At 42.4% G+C, this 19,457-nt stretch overlaps 1 protein-coding gene across 1 annotated transcript; it reads left to right on the top strand.

Annotated features, from left to right (window-relative positions):
* The first annotated feature begins 2,260 nt into the window (after positions 1–2,260).
* On the top strand, positions 2,261–11,962 carry LOC129329358 (serine protease inhibitor Kazal-type 1-like). The gene is made up of 4 exons (XM_054978892.1): positions 2,261–2,476; positions 5,697–5,833; positions 7,874–7,933; positions 11,828–11,962. Coding segments are annotated over exons 1-4 (270 nt in total). The 5' UTR covers positions 2,261–2,404; the 3' UTR covers positions 11,829–11,962.
* Positions 11,963–19,457: the final 7,495 nt, after the last annotated feature.

Below are 19,457 nucleotides of genomic sequence, written 5' to 3'. Positions count from 1 at the left end.
TAGCCGAAAGAAAAAAGCTGAAACGTTTCGGGATTCTTTCGGCTTTCTTTCGGCTTTTCAATGGGAAAATGCCTCCGTCTTCCCGGACGTCTGGGGGAGGCATTTTCCCACCGAATAAGCCCAAAATTGGTGGGGACCTTCCTCTAACCCTTCTCTAACAACCACCCACGTTTCAGACAGATTGGACTTTAGGGGCCATGTTATGGCCCCCCAAAGCAGGTCCCCCCATCCTCCCATAAGAAAGCGAAGGAGCAGCATATTGTTAGCATGCTGCTGCTCATCTTTCTTCATTATTTCCTATGGGGAAAAAATGAAGAAGCAGGCTTCCTTTGCCAGGGGTGGCATTTTGCATGCAAAATGCCCCCTCACCCTCAGGGGCCCTTCTCCCACCCCTCCTCCCACCCCCCACCAAGGCTCAGCCTGCTCCCACTTGGGGGGGCCATTTCATGGCCTCCCCAAGTAGGTGCTCTAATCTCTACCACTGACAGTTGGGGGAGGCTTGTGTTGCCAGGGGTGGCATTTTGCATGCAAAATGCCCCCCAACCCTCTGGGGCCCTTCTCCCACCCCTCCTCCCACCCCCCACCAAGGCTCAGCCTGCTCCCACTTGGGGGGGGCCATTTCATGGCCTCCCCAAGTAGGTGCTCTAATCTCTACCACTGACAGCTGGGGGAGGCTTGTGTTGCCAGGGGTGGCATTTTGCATGCAAAATGCCCCCCAACCCTCTGGGGCCCTTCTCCCACCCCTCCTCCCACCCCCCACCAAGGCTCAGCCTGCTCCCACTTGGGGGGGCCATTTCATGGCCTCCCCAAGTAGGTGCTCTAATCTCTACCACTGACAGCTGGGGGAGGCTTGTCTTGCCAGGGGTGGCATTTTGCATGCAAAATGCCCCCCAACCCTCTGGGGCCCTTCTCCCACCCTTCCTCCCACCCCCCACCAAGGCTCAGACTGCTCCCACTTGGGGGGGGCATTTCATGGCCTCCCCAAGTAGGTCCTCTCAGCCCCTAAAGTCCACCCCTTACAGCCCCACACAAACCCAATTCCCCCCCAGCTGCCACACACAGACCCAAATCCCCACATTAGCCCCTCACAGACCCAAATCCACCCCCACCTGCCCCACACCCATAACCCCAGGAACAGGCTGGCAAAGGCCAGCCCTCTCCCTTTGTTCCCTATGCTGGGAACTTCTAAACTCTCTTTCCCTGGGCAATTCTGCACAGCCCAGGGGTGCCACAAATGTGGGCACAGCAGGGGGGCGCACCAAAGGGCATGATAGAAGTGTACTACACAAAATAATACAACCCACTTCACCGTTTTTGACAGCAGTTGTGTTTGTGTGATTCTCTGATGTGAAGTGAGTTGTGTTATTTTTATGTAGTACACTGCTTTCATGCCCTGTTGTGCCTTCCTACTGTGTAACCTAAAGCAGTTAAGGAAATAAAGTGCTTTTGACAGCAATATTTTGGGGTGATTCTCTGATGTTAAGTGAGTTGTGTTATTTTTGTGTAAGATACTGCTGCCATGCCCTTTGGTGGGGGGTGGGAGGAGGGGTGGGAGAAGGGCCCCTGAGGGCTGGGGGGCATTTTGCATGCAAAATGCCACCCCTGGCAAGACAAGCCTCCCCCAGCTGTCAGTGGTAGAGAAAAGAGCACCTACTTGGGGAGGCCATGAAATGGCCCCCCCAAGTGGGAGCAGGCTGAGCCTTGGTGGGGGGTGGGAGGAGGGGTGGGAGAAGGGCCCCAGAGGGTTGGGGGGCATTTTGCATGCAAAATGCCACCCCTGGCAAAGGAAGCCTGCCTCTTCATTTTTTCCCCATAGGAAATAATGAAGAAAGATGAGCCGCAGCATGCTAACAATATGCTGCTCCTTCGCTTTCTTATGGGAGGATGGGGGGACCTGCTTTGGGGGGCCATAACATGGCCCTCCAAAGTTCAATCTGTCTGAAACTTGGGTGATTGTTAGAGAAGGGTTAGAGGAAGGTCCCCACCAATTTTGGGCTTATTCGGTGGGAAAATGCCTCCTCCAGGCGTCCTGGAAGACGGAGGCATTTTCCCATAGAAAAAAGCCAAAAGAATGCCGAAATAATGCCGAAAGAATCCCGAAAGCCGAAAGCCGAAAGAGATTCTTGTTTCGGCTTTCGGCTTTAACGATAGAGAATCTTCTTTCGGCTTTCTACTTTCGGCTATAGCCGAAAATTTTTGGCTTGCACACCCCTACTCAGCAGAACTGCCTCATACTCGGAAGAGCTAATAAGACTGAGCAATCATTTTGAATCCATTTTATGTTTTGTGTTTCTGTTATAATGTATAATTATTTTAGAAAAAAATGGTTGTGAGTTATAATATTTGGCGAGGATAAACAACGGTGCACTTCTTCATGGACCAATAGATTACCTTTTTGAATTTAATGAGCTTTAAAGATAAACTTAATGTGTCTGTTCTTTCAGGAGTTTTCAGTCAACCTGAAAGACCATCTGAAGTAAGTGCTGCCTCTGCTTCTTTCCCCAACTACTTTAAAAATACTAATGATGCATAACAATAAATAACCCATTTGCACATAGGCAGAACTTGATTTGGTTTGTGAAAGAACATATTTGCAAACTCCATTTCTTTGGCTCTCTGGGAGGTCAGAAAACCCCATCTCTGTCCCAAATTTCTGCTCAGCATTGCCACCCTGTTTTCAGCAGGTATCAGAAACAAACTGGGTAGTAACCACTGCCACCAGATTTGCATATCCATCATTCTACCTGCACTGCTGTTTAGAGGCTTTGTCTAGTTGCCGCACCCTCCACTTCACTCCTACAAGTTAGCACGGGGATGATCACTCACATTTCTGCAATTCTGAGCTATCGATTCCCTAAATAAGTGAACTGATCTCCCAAGCAGTTTTCCTCAGCAGCTGGCATGAATGGCATCTGTGGAAGAGCACAGTAGTTCATATTCATTTCAGTGGCACATGCATAGGACTGTGCTTGATTGTTGTAATGTCAGCTAGATACAAAACCCCACACATGTCTTGGGTAAATATTTAAAAGAAATAAAGCTTCTGTAGGGATATTCTTCAAATAAAGTACTCCAGTTCCTACATCTAGGCATTAGGGGTGTTTTTTATACAAAGCACAGCATAATAGTAATTCATAATCTCAACAGAGGGAGAGAAACAGATTGTTCCACACAATCTGTGGTTCAAATGTCCCTCAGCCAGTCATAAGAAGAGACAGACCCAGAGTCCTGTGAATAAAGCAACTTTACAACATTTATTAAACATGATGGAGTGGAGGTTACACAGAGAGTAAAGGGTTCCCTTGTGTCCAATGCTCATCAAAGCTACAATAGCTGTGCAAAGCATTTTATACCTTTTGATTAATTACAATATTTGTTATTCTATTGGCTCAGATCTTGCTGTGGTCCCCATTGGCTCAAGTGGGCTACCACCTCTAATGATACAATAGTCCAGGGGTATGCTTATTGGAAGAAACATCTTTGGTCAACAGCATAATTACAATATTTCCCGATTGCCATTGCTTATCTGATCTGTCCTTGGTTTATCTCTAGGAGGAACATCTCTCTTCCTTTCCCACACATCTCTTTCATAGGCTTTTCATTATATCCATCTCTCTAGCTCATGTAGCATTTTACCAAGGGTGCCCCAATGTCACTTTTCAGCAAACTTGTATGCTACAGGCAGAGATTGTGTCTCTGGGTTCCGTGGGAAGGGAGCACTCTCCCTTCCGGAGGAATGTGCTTGAGGTTGCATTTAGCACCCATTCCCCTTGTTCTGGGGCTTCTTCTCAGCCTTGAAGGGTACTGCTAATCTGATTAACTCACAGCTAGCTTCCTTCTTTCAGTAACACATTTTCTTTCCCATTCCTCTTCTATTGCTACATTTGGCATGGAGAGATTTACTAAGAAGTTTCTATATCAACCTATAAGCAATGTCTAGCTAATAGTGAGTACAGGTGCAGGTGTAACTACCTTATAGCAAGCTTCACAGTGGCTGGTCTCAGTCTTCACAGTGACTAACATACATAACATACATTCTGCTTTGGTCATTTTGTTTCAAGTCTCATTCTCTTGCAAGTTGTGTTACAAATACTACATTAGCTCCTGCAAATAATAATGCATAGCAATAGTAAAGACACATGAAATATTCTCCTTCATTAAATCTACTTCCCACAAGATCAATGTACAAGGGTGGCCATTTACAGTGGCCAACCATGCAGGAAATCCATCCTTATCACACCTACAGTAAGGTTAGCTTTGGATGTGATTAACCATTACAGACAGTCTGCTCCACATGAACGTAGCTACCTAACATAACCAAATGATGCTCTGTCTTCTGACCCTAAATCAGTGTTTATTTATTTAAAAGTGCTAGTACTTATATATAGTTGTACTGATTTCCAGCAATTCCCACCCCCAGAGACTTGGAAGAGCCCCCCAGCAAGGTTCTGGTATTCTGTACTAGTGAGTACTGCTACAAAAAAAGAGAGCCCTGCCTAGAACCACATAGTTCAATATGTGGCTTAAAAGCATGATTAAAAGCATGAGAAATCTTGGGATAGCAATTGGTCATTTGCTGAACATAAGATCGTGTGAAATGGCTGCAAAAAAAGTCTAACGCAATTTTAGGGTCTATTAACAGGAACACAGTATCCAAAAATACGATGTACCAGATCCACTCTGTTCTGCACCAATCAGACCTTATCTAGGGTACTGTGTCCAGGTCTGGGTGTTGCATTTTAAGAAAGATGTAGAAAAATTTAAACAGGGTCAGAGAAGTCCTGCAAGGAAAATTTGAAGAAATCCGGTATGATTAGCCTGAAGAACAGAAGACTAAAGGACTATCATGTGGAGAGGGCAAAGACATTTCTTTGCTACTTTAGAAAGCAAGAGTAAATTTAATAGGCTTAAGTTGCAGTAAGGTACATTTTAGATGAATATTTGGATAACATTCCTAATGGTGAGGGCAGTTTGACAATAGAATCAATTATGGGGGGTGGTTTCTGCCTCACTGGAAGCCTTCAAGTAGAGGCTGGATATCTTTTAGAAATATTCTAGTTTTGCATTTCTCACACTCAGTAGGAAATGAAAGGATGTGGTGGTGTTGGAAAGAAGGAACCTCAATCAATGGGTCTGGCATACTGAGGGCTAATCAAACATTCATGGACCTACATGCATTTCTAGCATTGTGAAGAATGGGTACTCTCTAGCTGGGGCACACTTTAAATTGGGCTGTCATTGAACTGTATTTTCCATCATATGGACAAATCCATGAAGAATATTAGATCATGAGAGCTCTTCCTGAGTGCAGAGAACTGGATTAGATGACCAATGACAAACCTGTGAATTCTGTGATTTCTAATACTATACTAAAGACTTCTAAAATCATCAAATATGCCCTGCTACACACAGGATACATCCGGCTACTGTTGATATTCTGGGTTTTAGATGTTTTTATGCTATTTCCTACCAAGCAATATATAGCTACCTAAGGAATCCACAGTAGATAGAGCTGTCCAATTAATTTTCTTTGATATAATCACTTATACATTCCATCTTCTTTATGAGAAAGAAAAAAATTAAAAGCTAGGGGTAGGTTCAAAGTGTGACCATCTTACTCCAATGTACTAAAAAGACGTGAAATCAAGGGTGGTGAGATTGTGTACCTATATATAAATGATTAATTTTTTTTACAGTTGGATTGCAAGAACTTCCAGAACCCAACTGGTATCGGGAGACCGGAAATCACACAATGCCCAGACTTTGAATATACTGTCTGCGGCACGGATAATAATACCTATGCCAATGAGTGCCTGATCTGTCAATATAACGCGTAAGTATTGCAGATATCTTGGCAATGAAAAATGCTAATAATACTAATAATATGTCATTATATCAAATCATTGCCTCATAACATCATTTTAAAGTAATCTCATATGCCTTTCTTCATTACATTTGCATCCCACCTTTCCACCATAGGTGGTTTGCATGGAAGCTCTCCTTTTTTATCCTCACTATCCAATGGCCCAGATATGGTGATTGACCCATGTACCTACCAAGATTCATTGGGGCTTTGTAAACAGGTCTACTTAAGCCATCACTTAATCTATTATACTATACTGATAGCTGTCTGCTAATAGAACCTATTTTCCCTTTATATACATACACACATACACACAATGAAATAGAGTCACAATTATATCAAAATATAGAATCACAGAATCATAAGGTTGGAAGGTACCTTGAAGGTCATCTAGTCCAACCCTCTGCACAAAGCAGGAAATTCACAGTTACCTCCCCCCCCCACCGCCCACACACACACAGTGACCCTTACTGCATGCCCAGAAGATGGCAAAACACCGTCAGGATCCCTAACCAAACTGGACTGGGGAAAATTGCTTCCTGATGCCAAAGTGGCGATTGGCATTACCCTGGGCATGTAAGAAGGGGCCGCAAGAACTAAGCACTGATGTTACCCTTCCTGCCCTCCCTGTCATGATCAGCCTAGGTTCACAAAATAAGCACTGTTGTCAGAGGGCCATCTAGCCTCTGCTTAAAAACCTCCAAAGGAAGTCTGTTACACTGAGGGACTGCCCTCTAGCAGTGGTTAAGTGGTTCGGCTGAGAATCAGCACTCTACTGGTTTGAATCCCACTACTGCCATGAGCTCAGTAGGTAGCCTTGGGTAAGCCTCTCAGCCCCAGCTCCCCAGCTGTATTGTGGGAATAATAATAACACTAACTTGTTCACTGCTCTAGGTGAGGCACTAATCTGTCTAGAAGAGCAATATATAAGCACAGTTATTATTATTATTCAAATTATCCAAAATACAAACAACAATAAGCAGAGGTCACATGTTATTATTGACTGACCTTGCTAAGCTGATACAGGTTTCCTCTGGAGACCTAAGTATCAACCAGATATCGGCATAATATGTATGCTGTTCCAAGTAGCGCCATCTTTTGCAGTTCTGTAGGTGTTATGGTTCCAAGTGCCCCGATGACAATGGGGATTACTGTTGCATTCTTCTTCCATAGTTGAGTGGTTTCTATTGCCACATCTCTATATTTAATCATTTTTTCATGTTCTTTTTCTTCGACTCTGGCATCCCCAGGAATTGCAGTGTCGATTATCCAGACTTTTTGATTTTCCATGACTGTTATGTCTGGTGTATTGTGTTCAAGATGCTGATCAGTTTGAGTTCTGAAATCCCACAAGATCTTGACTTATTCATTTTCTAGCACCTTTTCCACCTGATGTTCCCATGAATTCTTTGATACTGGCAAGTTATACTTTTTACACAATGACCAATGAATTAGCTTTGCCACCCTATCATGTCTAGCTTTGTAGTCCATCTGTGCAATTTTGCTGCATTCAGAGATAAGGTGGGGCACCGTTTAATCTTTTTCCTGGCATAGTTGACATTTTTGATTTTCACATTTTCTGAATTTTGGCTTTCATAACATCCATTTGCAATGCTTGTTCTTGTGCTGTGAAGATCAGACCTTCAGTTTCTTTCTTGATTGTACCCATCTTCTACCATGCTCAAGTTAGGCTGTTGTCACTTTCCTTCAACATTTTTTAGATGTTGCCCATGTAAGGGTTTGTTCTTCAAGCCATTTAATCTATTCTCAAACTGTTTCTTCTTGTATTCAGTAGTTGTTATTGTTATTGTTAATCGTGGTAGGAGGCATCAGGAAATGAAATAATAATGATGAACTCAATTTACAAAAATTGGGGTGCAGACAGTAAAAGTTCATTACCTAAAGCTAGCAAGGCTCAAAAGCTTGAAAGAGGTGGTTTTACCACCCAGGATATAGGGAAATATTTGCTAAGGTTCCTAACTCTTCTTGCTCTCTCTCCCTCCTACCCAGGGACCACAACCCTGAACCAAAAGTTGGTAGGAAACATGATGGGCCTTGTACAGACAACTGGTAAGCACACTAAGAATTTTATAGTTAGGAACTAATAGTGCAATCCTAAACAGAGTTTCTCCCTCTAAGACTATTGAAGTTACTGGTGTTAAAAGGGTATGATTCTAATTAGGACTGTTAACCCATAGAATCAGAATAACAAGGCATTAGTCAATCCATCCCTTTCTAAATCTACAGATCGGCTCAGTATTGTACAAGGAAGCTGTCTAATGAAGATCATAGAATTTTGGAAAGGATAGTCATGTTAACACTTCTCTTCCTTTGTACACTGATCAAAAAAGGTCCAGCTTTTGTCCCTGAATGAAAATCTCTCCTAGCACTAAATAGATTAAAGGGTCATATTTGGTAGCCTTTCATTCAGATCATACAGGAGTGCCTCTGGCAGTTAGAAGGAAAGTCTGAGGGTGGTAATTTCTAGCCTGGCCTGTGCCAATCTCTGTTTGCCTTGCAGCAGCATTGGTTTGCCCCTCCACTGCTTTCCTCAGTCCTCCCCTTCAGGATCTTCCCTCTCTCATGGTTAAATTAGAGAATGTCCAGGGCATTGTGCAGCAGCAGAAAGACCATAGCAAGAGCATCCCCTTGCTATGTGTAAGGGAAGCCAGAGAACAATGAGGGTCAAGCAAAAGGGCAGCACAGTTCTGATAATAATAACATTCGATTTATATACCACCCTTCAGGATAACTTAACACCCGCTCAGAGCGGTTTACAAAGTATGTCATTATTATCCCCACAACAAAACACCCTGTGAGGTGGGTGGGGCTGAGAGAACTCCAGAGAGCCATGACTAGCCCAAGGTCACCCAGCTGGCTTCAAGTGGAGGAGGGAGGAATCAAACCCGGTTCTCCAGATTAGAGTCCTGTGCTCTTAACCACCACACCAAACTGATACTGCCCTCCCAGCAGGTTGCTTCTCATTCTGTTGTGAAGTGGATTTGGGGCCCACAGAAAACTGCTCTGTTTTCTTTCCAGTGTCCCTGTTGCTGGGTCACACTGGCTTTCTCAGCCCTCCCTCTCCCCTATATAGTTCAATGTGAGAGAGGCTGAGATCAGAATTGTGGGGGGAGGGGGGGCTGGCCACATCCCCTGTCTCTCTTGTATGCCACAACTGCTTTACTTGGGCTTTCTTCTCCCCTGCATCATCACAGTGCACTGAGAGGATGCCCACAAGGGGTCTATGATAGTGTAGAGATCTTTGGGCTTCCTCTCATTATGCCACAGAGAGAGAGACTGGGAGGGAATGCAGGAATAGCTGTGCTAACCAAGCCAAGGGCAGCTCCTGGCTATCACTGATATAAACATGTGTTTTTCAAAATTTACAGCAGTTACAATTAACCCCCTTTAAGTTCCCTGCCAAATTCATAGTGAATGCCTAAAAGGTGCATTGTTTCAAACTCATTTAATAGCAATCGTTACAGTGTCATAGATATCCTTCATAGTTTTGGAACAAAACATTAAATACCTATACTGTCTTAATTTATCCTTACACTTGACTATAACATGCACAAACACATCAGTACATCTGTCCTTTTAAATCAAAGTAAAAATTGGTTAAAAGCTTCTCAATTTCTTTAAGTCACCTTATTTGCTTCTGATACTAACAATGTATGGTCACTTAAGCTCTAACTACACATGATGGTGGCAGACCCATGTAGTAAAGCAGGGGTGGCCCATTTTTTTAAAAAAATACTAGAGGATATAGTATACAGCAGTGAACTCCTACCCATGCCTTGCCTACCCAGAGTTTATTTCCTGACATCACTGGAAGTGTTCATAGCTGATATAAAAGTGGAGGGACTACAAGGAGGGACTACAGCATGTAGGGAATTGATGCGCTTCTCACTCATGCACCCTTGTCAGGGCCAGCGCCACCATTGAGGCAGTGAGGCAGGCGCTGGGGTGCTAGAGGGGGCACCAGAGGGGGTGCTGGTGGCGGAGGCGCATGCCACAGAGCTGGCGTGTTTGGCCTGTGGCTGCTATAGCCAGCCAGCCCTGTGCCGCTTCTGCCACCACTGCCACCACATGTCCCCGGCTGGGCACAGCAGCTGTGGGCCAGGCACAGCAGGCAGCTGGGGTGGCGTGTGGAGCATGGGCAGCCTCCACGCGCCACCCCAGTCACCTGCCAGCCAATGGCCCTGGCTTTGCTATGTGATGATGTCATCATCACACAGTCCGGGGGGCACGCGTGCTGCATGCTGTGTGCACACGCACGTGGGGATTGCCACGGGCACCAGAAACCCTGGCACTGGCAGAGACCCTTGTGCATCTTTAATTTTCACCTCTCTATATATGATCAGACTAAATAAAGGAAGCAACAGCCCCCAGATTACAAGATCTTAGCAAGGATGTTAACAATAGTATGTTTTGCAGGTCATTAATTCATAGTGTTGCCATAAGTCAGAAGCAACTTGATGACACATAGCACACACATATGTGAACAAGCAAATTTCATTATAAATGTATGGGCTTGCTAGTGTCCTGTATAGTTCGCCTCTAATATTCAGACTGAGATTTCTGTTAATTATGAGCATAGCTGATTCTATAGTGAGGAAAACAGAGGTGCTCAGGCAGCATATTTTGGATAGTGGCATCCTCCACCATCACCTTGGTTGCCATGGTTGTTGTTTCATCATCACGGTTGCCATGGTTGTTGTTACCACTGCGAGAGTTCAAGAAGCCCCATTGGGTATGCATGGCTTGCCAAAACAGATACTATTGAACAGGACAGTACAAGAAGGAAACAAAAAAAGAAATGAATCAAAAGTATAAGTAAAAAGAAAAGTCTTTTCCTTACACCTAGAAGTAGACATACCTAGCACTCCTTCTAAAATATCTAGGTCTCAAGCAGTGTAGGGATTTACTTGTAAAACTTTGATCTGGGTCTGAAAGTGAACCAGGAGATAGCTGACTCAAAACTGACAAAGCCTACCCCCTACAAGAAATAAGAGTCAGCCAACTGACTGTGGTACTATGTACTAGCTGAAACTATCTTACAGTTTTCAGAGGCATAGCATATTACAGCAAAATGTGGTTTCATAATCACACTACCACTCAGATACTGAATCTCTCACCAGCAGCTTGGGTCAAGTGTGAGCTGACCACGATCCAAGTGCTGCCCTCAACATGGGCTCACAGAGGATCTACGTGGAACAGCACCTCCCAAGTCCTCAGCCCTTCCCTGCCCCTCACTGCCCAGGCCAGTTCATTCTGATTGGCTGGCCTTGGCTTGAATCCATGGTGGCATGAGCTATCCCTCAGAAGCTGCCAGGAGCCCTGCTGCCCTCCAAAAATGGCAGCTGTCATGCACTCCCCACTCCCTTCCACCAGCCAGCCCCAAGTGAGTTTGGAGGCCAGTGTTTACCATAATCTGCGATTTCTTCATTCACAACGTCTCACAAAGGCTGCTTCCACTCATGTTGGATAATCCACTTTCAATACTCTTTAGTGAACATTTGGAACTGCTTTTCCATGTGTGGAACAAAAATCCACTTCCAAAGGATTGCTAAAGTGCATTGAAAGTGCATTATTCAACGTGTGTGGAAATGGCCAAAATCAAGGGCTGCATATATGCAGTTGGTGCATTATCTGCCAAACCAACTATGCAAGGTACCACTAGCCATTTCTAGACTTCAGCTCTTGTGCTAATTAAACAGGGGAAGAAACAATTAACTAGCCAAGACTCTTGATTTTTATATAATGAAACTGGCCTAGGGTAGGATCCAAAATACTCAGTTGTGTCTTAAAGGAAAAAAATTCTAGAGACGCTTTTTGGGAATATGGGAACCAGAGTGGACATATTACCCTTTCCAAAAGTTGTACATTTTAAAAAGTAAAGTACTTTTGTTTCAGGTCTGTAGTCTCACGTCATAATTTTTCTTTATTTTTAAATTCTTCTAGAAAGAAGAGTAACAGCACTCTCCAAGTATTTTCGGACAACATGATTGATGATTAAGAGATCTTTTTGCCTAATTTACTGCTAGCAGATCTTTAATCTGGGTGTCGCATTTAGTATTAAAAAAATCTAACCTGCAACTGTTTTTTTGTTTTGTTTCTTTTATATTATAGAAATGTATTGTGGGGGGGGTTCCTGTCACAATCCCAGATACATGTTTTGTTCGGGGGTGGGGGTTTCAGTTTTAAGGCACCATCACTGAGAAACCCCTGTCCTTAATGGATACCCTGTTGCCTTTGTCCTATGAGCCTACAGTCAGTGCTACATGGTCCAGAAGCTCACCCCAAGTGTGCCAGTGATAGTTCTCATCATCTACCATTCCCTGGAATATGTCATACTAGCCCTGGGCCACCAAGTTTGAGCAAGTATGAAAAAAGAAATAGACCAGAAATTCAGAAATCGCTCAGGAACTACTAATATGCAAATCTGAGGATGTATTAGGCAAAAATTATAGAAGAAATAAACTGTCTCTGAACACAGATGCTACTAAATTTCGTAACAGCATGAAAACTTAGTTTTCTTTTATAAATAAAAACCACTCAGGTGTCAAACAACCCTCAATGTCTACGGATTTTGGCATTTTAAACCAGAAACCATATAAATACCCCATGAATTTATTTCAGAAAATACTGGTCCAGCAAAGTATTTTAAGTGCTCTCCTGAATCAGTATTTTACAGTCCTCCTGATTACCTCGTGATCCTTTTCATAACCTGGAGAATTTTTTTTCACTGCAAAGATATATATTCTTGGGGTAGAAAATCACCTCAGATCCGAACAAGCATTTACTAATATTAGTTGCTTTCCTTTAAAAGTTAAAGAAGTTTGTTCGTTTTTAATATACTTTTTGAGATATACTTTTTGTTGTTTCAAAGTGGAAAAAAAGTTTTATAAAGGAACTGGCTTGAGTTATTGAATATGCAAAAGAAGGGCAAATCTATTCAAAAGAAACATTTTGAATCATGCTCAAGTGTGTTTTCAGGCTTGAGTGTCTGGGTGCCATGAAACACAATGACTTCTGCCACCACACATAAACAATGAGTGATTGTAACTGCTAAAGGCACCCACAGAAGATCTTCCTGCCTTCTCTCAGCACCAGTGCAATCACTGCCTCTCCACTCACCACTGGGAGCAGCAAGGAGGAATAAGGAAGACAGCTGCTCAAAGAAGCCAGGTACTGGAGAGGAGCAGTTTATAGATGTACAATTACTGGGAATTTTATAGCTTTAAGGAGAAGTCAGGGTTTCCACCTTGGTTTTTTGGGGGGAGTGGGGAGAGGGAGGAGAGGAAAAATTGAATTATGTTTAACACTTATTTCCTTTTGAGATCAAACTTACCTTAGTACTTTAAGAACATAGAATTAATATTCAACTTAGTTGTATTGTAGAATTGCTGTACAGGTGTAATTCTATGAGGAGAAAAGGTTTAGTTTTATTTAAAAATATTTACCTATAATTATTAATAAAATTAAAAGTACAAAAATTTTGGAGGTATTAAAACTACAAGTATAATGTGTGTAAAGATATGATAGCTGTTGTAGAAGAAAATGGAAAATGAAATATGTATTATTTTTATTTGTTTTTCCTTTATTTTTCATTCTTTTCTTCTCACTCTCTGTTCTTTTTTCTTTAATTTTTCCTTTCTCTGCCCTTTTATTGGGTGTTTAATCTTATTAATAAAATAAAAAGTATTTTTAAAAATATTTACCTATATATACAGTAATAACAACAGCAAAAAGAATATGATAGTTTGTGCCCACTGGAAAAAATAAGGGCGGAAAGAGTTAAAAGCAGAACTAACCAACATTACACTAAATTAAATATATATGATTATGTAACTTCCAATTTAGACTACTGTAAGTACTTATATAGGCATTCCCTTGAAGGTTACTCAGAAATTTTAGTTGGAACAGAATGGAGCAGCCTGCCTTGTAGGGTTTTGAGGTGGTGTGCAAGATTACATGCATGCGATGCTGCTTATAAAACAAGTGCACCAGCTTTCAACATGTCTCCAGAGTCCTCACTCTGTTTTTATAGGTTTTGACATAATGCAAAATCTGGTGCCCATATATTTGAAGGACTGCCACACCAGTTGAGGTGAACACCACATTCCCTGCTAACTCCTTTCTTCTGAGAGGTGTTTTTGAAATCTGTAGGTTGCACAAGTTCTCTGTAGATAGCCTTTCCTAGTCCATTTCTTGGCTTTTCAGATCTTTGGTTCAAGTTTTTAGACCTAGTCAGGCTACAGAAGGCTTTTCTTTGAAAAATACAGTCACTCTCTATGACTCTGCAGTTTTCAGGGAGATGAGTGCCAGATGGAACTGAAGCATGCAGGTGTAGATGGGATCAGAGCTTTGAGGCCAAATCAGGAAGGAGTTTTGCAGCTTCGTTCCATCTCATTAGTGCAAGGAATCCTGAGTGACAGCTAGTAGCTCTGATGGTGAATGGGTTCCAGCTTCAGAGGGATGTCACAAGATCTAGCAACACTCCTGACTGGTCAGTCAGGCTCAGGCCATGATGAAGCAGCCTGGCATAAAACAAAGGTCTCCATTCTAGTATGGTCTTGCTTTTGTTTGGATTGCTTACATGCCATTCTGTGTCTTTGGACCTAACTATCAGAATTAGGGATCCCAGGTGCCTACTGGTGGCAAGCAATCCAAAGAGTTTATTGTCTATAGCCATAGGCTGTCACAATTTACCAAACATCGACTGATAAACAGTTAAATCCATTATCAGTTTGTAAAAGTTAATTAAAATTAATTAAAACAGTACAGGATGCCAAACAATCCCAGGGATCACGAAACAGCCTCATTCAGTACCACCTTAGATCTTATCTTTTTGGCTGTGAGTGCAAACTGACTGACTCTGTAGGACACATGATTATCCGTGTCAGATAACAAAAACACAATCTTCTTGATTTCAGAATATGTGTTTGTTACTGATAGGATTCTGGCCAAGAATTTAGCTCTGGGTACACTATATAATGGACAATAAAGTAGGTAGTGGGGAAGGTTCTCCACTGTAGGTAATCCAGAAATGCAGGTGCAATGTTCCATAGGGATGTGAGAATAATGCCCTGCCAAAAGAGCTGTCTGCATCATCTGAAAGCACAGAGCAGTGAAAGACACTCTGAGGTTATAATGAGAAATACTGGCTAGGTAGGGAGATCTTAAATGGCAAGCAATCTCCTAGCAGTTTACCTTCTTTTGGGCCACCTGGAGATTACCCACCACTGGCAGGCACCCTGGGAATATGCACAGCGCATGTGCTTCTGGGAGGACATGACAACATCACTTCCTGAAGTGACATCTTTGTCCTGGTTGCAAGTATGCTCTCATGCTTAGTTGGAGCCAATTTTGGCCCCAAATGGGCTAGAATTAGCCTGGTGCAAAGCACGAAAGCATATTTGTGGCTGACATGATGACATCATTTCTGGGCATGAGGTAAGTGCCAGGTCCCCGCTCCTGCTGGAAGGGTATAGGGGCCTAGCAATCCTAAACAAGTGTCAATCCAGGACTCTTGCCTTTGGATTTTGGACTTCTGCATCTAGCCTGACAAAGTAATATCTGTCTCAGAGGATGAAATCTTTATAGTATTTTAGAGTATTTCTGTAGTTTTGTTATTCCTTTCCTGTTTTGGCACAACTTGTATATTTGTAATTTCTTATACTTTTCTAATAAATTCTATTAATTATGCTTCTGTGGTTTTATTTCGATTTTGGGGCTTCAATCTAAATCCAGTACTTTGGCCTATTCTGGATATAGCTATCAAATAATTGTTTTTGTGACTTATTGATTGCAAGATTGACTTCTTGATTAACACTCAATAGAGCCGGAGAGTTTGTTCCTCAATCTCTCTACTGAGAGTTAGTTGAGAGGGACTGGTGGTGGCTCACATTACCTTGGGAGGATCCCCCACCCCTATATTGAGTGTTTGCTCTTGATCTTCACTCTAGTTTTCTTGTGGGACAAGGGGGCTATGACATTCCCACACTGTGGAATAGCTTAAAAGGAGGTATATATATATAGTTCCTTCAATGCCAAGATTTCTTTGAAGTGTCCTGATGTTGGATTATACTGGCTTGAATGTCTATGACTATCTGATCTTTTTATAAACCTTAGAGGTGAGAGTTGTTCTCTTTTAGAATTAGGGGGCCAAGGCCATATTTTATGGCAAAATGGAATACCTTGGTAGGATTCTGAAACTAGCTCCACATCAAGTGACCAGAGAAACAACTCTGAAAATGGAACCCAAAGCCCCAGCATGCAGAAACGGCCAGCTAGCCCAGTCCAGTGGAGAGGGCGTGGCCTGGTTGGCTGGCATGGGGTGTGCCTGTGGGGGTAGAAGGGTGTCCTCAGGCAGAGGAAGGATTTAAGGAAGAACTATAGACAGGAGTGGGAGAGAAATGTGTCCAGCCTTAGGAAAGTATGGATGCTACCAGTTTCCATTATGCATCAAAATTCAATTTTCATGTTTAAGTAGAATTTCCTCTGTCCTTGCAATGTTTTGGACTGGTGTCTACTCTGATTGGTATTAGCTGTCTAGGATCTCAGGGAGAGAAAGGTCTTTCCTAATTCCTACTACCAGAAATCCTTTATGTTGATATGCCAGAGGCTGAACCTGGGGCATTGTGTGTGAAAAATATGTGCTTTACTAATAGACACCAGAGGTGACTGTTCCAGTTGACCAGTGTCAGGTGAGAGGTGGATTTAAGGAGCTAACCTTATAGGTGCTTGTTTCCTTTGGACTGGTGGGACATACAGAGTCTAACCTCTGACTTTCCTAGCATAGTATCCAGGTGCATAACTTCCTGAATATTTGAGTGGCTATAATTCTCATATAGTTCAATCAATCTCCTTCCCTTCCCTTCTCAAGTATACTGGCCATTACCAAATCTGGAGCCTTATAAATCTTGCAATTCTGTTCTGAAAAAGTTGCAACATACAGTTGTTGTGGCTTGTAATGTGATGACATTGTGATCCCAAGAGCGTTTGACAAAAAAGTAACAGCATCACATTTACCTCTACTAATAACAGCTTAAGTCCTCAGATAGCAACAAATGGTGAAGTTCAGAGTTTTTGAGGAAACCAGGTTAGGAAATTTCCTGGGCTAGGCAGGGGAGTCCACTAGGGACTATAGTTATTGATTTTGATAGGCAGGAGTTTGGGTGCTGTTCTCTGTTTAAAAAAAAAAGTTTAAAAGTGCCAAGCAGTCTGTGGTTACCTTACAAGCTTCTGATTCATGTAACAGTGTGCCTGTTCAATATAAAGTACTTCCCAGATCCAGCATTCTGTCATCTAGCTGGCTGCACTGGGAAGAAGTTGCAATTCACTTTACCCCTGAAATAAACCTGTTTTCCTAGTTGTGTTCCTCAAGCCTACTGTGTGATTCCCGCAAGCTTACCTCATAATAGGCCAAGTGACTGTCAGGTGGCACTCTGAGTTCCAGGCATTACCATCATTAAGGACTAGAAGACCAATTGGTCCCAAAGGCCTCAATTATAAGAGTTCACAGTAAAAGAGCGGGGGAGGACCATAACAAAACAAAGGCCTGGATCAGAGGTTGTAAGAGAGGCTATTTAAGTACCTTAGTTCCTGATAATGTGAATTGTGCCAAAAAGCAAATAGGTAGCCAAAGGAACTCTTGATTCTTGGGAAATATAATCTTCGTAAATCATACGAATATAATTCCAGCATTCTGAACCAATGAAGGCTTCCCAATTGTTTTCAGCTCCCTTACCACAGAGGGAACATTGCAATAATATAGATATAATCAAAGCATGGATATTAATGGTCCAATCACATCAGCAGAAATGGCTATAGGTAGGACGCTAGAAAAAGCCGGCAAAAACTCTCCAAAACACAGATCAAATGGCAGCATTCCCAAGCTGCACACCTCATGCTTCAAGGGCAGTACAGCCCTGTCCAGATATCAAAACTATGAGTGACCAGTGGTTTCTCAATCTTGCCTGAACAGAATTTCAAAGTACTGACTAGCTCATGATTTCCTCCAGACTGTGGTTCATCCTGGCTGCTTCCACACACTTTGGATAATGCACTTTCAATGCTCTTTCATGATCATTTGGAATTGAATTTTCGTGTGTGAAACAAAAGATCCATTTCCAAAGGATTGCTAAAGTACATTGCAAGTGCATTATCCAACGTGTGTAGAAATGGCCCGTCTGACTCAAAGGCAATATGGATTGTGTTTCACTTCCAAATTCTGGCTAACAACAATTCCACACAGCATGGGAGACAATACAGAACTTTTGGGGATCCCTTAGCTCAAGTATTATGGGTCCAAAGAACTATGTGCCAATGGGCCCTGTGCTCTTCTGAAACTGGTGCCAGATAGAAGTGAGACTCCCCAGAGCATGGCAGCTCTGATATCCATCTCAGTCCACGTTCTTGGAACTTCTTTTAGAGTAAAAGATATATAGCTGGACCACTGAATTTTATAACCATGGATACACCTGATCATTATTTAATGTAACTAAGGTTCTAATCACAAGACATTTCCATGTTGAAGTGTCTACTTGAGGAGAAAGACCAAACAAACACAAGGATGGCATCACATTTCCCTTAGTTCCTCTACTAGTTTTGTCTGTCAAGGCAAAACATTTCTCTTTAACAATACCTCAATGAATTCAGAGTGCTATAGGTCTACTTGAAATATCTATTTAAAAGACTTTGGTGACATTAGTTCCTCTTCCTGGAACATCTTAGGATATCTCATCAAGCCCTCCTATCAGCAATCCTACATCCTCTAATATCTGAAAAAGGAACTGGTCTACTAATTATGTAACAAAGTGAAGAAATGGCCCACAAGTACGCTATAACAGTGAAAAAGACAAATCAGCAAGTCACTTCAGATGCATGAGGTGATAGAATGTTCAGGATCTAGAAAACAGTGAATTTGGGAGATCCAATTCCCTCCAAAGCCAAAACAGCTCATAGGTCCAGTTTCAGTAAGTTTAAATACTAGGTAGGAATTTAGCAAACAGTACCAATTAGCATATCTAGTTTGATCATGCTGAAGATTTCTGGAAGGTGGCTTGTCTACTTAACAGATTATTGGAAAGTCAAGGGATGCAACCACTGTGTACAGGAAAGTTGTGAAAAACATCACAAGACACCGAAGAAAGCACATTTCCACATCTCAAGTGATGTGGCAGGTGGATATTTCATTATCAATGTTGCATATACATGATTGTATATGAGAAAGGCCTGACTGACTGTAAATAGGTCTCCCCTTTAAGTTAACGTGCAGACTCCAGTTGGTGCAGAATGCAGCAGCTCAGTTATTATTGGGAGCTAGGAGGAACATGAATGTTATTCCCATTCTGCAGTCACTCCATTGGCTACCTATTGGGGTCATTTCATTTTCTGTTGTTGTGGTCCTTCCTGTTCCCAGATTTCTCTCTCCCAAGGCTTCACCCCCAAATTTCCCTTCTCAGAGCTAGCAACTTTATCCCACTTTCCTTCCAAATGGTTACTCAAAATTGCATACAAGACAAGGAAAAATTAGGAGGAAACTAATATTGACATTTGAAACTAATAATTGGTCAGTTTGATGGTG

Source organism: Eublepharis macularius, chromosome 4, assembly GCF_028583425.1.
Source record: "Eublepharis macularius isolate TG4126 chromosome 4, MPM_Emac_v1.0, whole genome shotgun sequence".
NCBI classification, from domain to species: Eukaryota; Metazoa; Chordata; class Lepidosauria; order Squamata; family Eublepharidae; genus Eublepharis; species Eublepharis macularius.
The sequence above is the reverse complement of the archived record's forward strand: the minus strand, read 5'-3'. Positions and strand labels throughout refer to the sequence as shown.

Excerpts from the sequence above, each read along its gene's own strand:
- LOC129329358 (XM_054978892.1), top strand. The coding sequence starts at position 2,405 with ATGAGCTTTAAAGATAAACTTAATGTGTCTGTTCTTTCAGGAGTTTTC. Across the intron at positions 2,477-5,696 it reads AACCTGAAAGACCATCTGAA|TTGGATTGCAAGAACTTCCA; the intron begins GTAAGTGCTGCC and ends TTTTTTTTACAG. Across the intron at positions 5,834-7,873 it reads CTGATCTGTCAATATAACGC|GGACCACAACCCTGAACCAA; the intron begins GTAAGTATTGCA and ends CCTCCTACCCAG.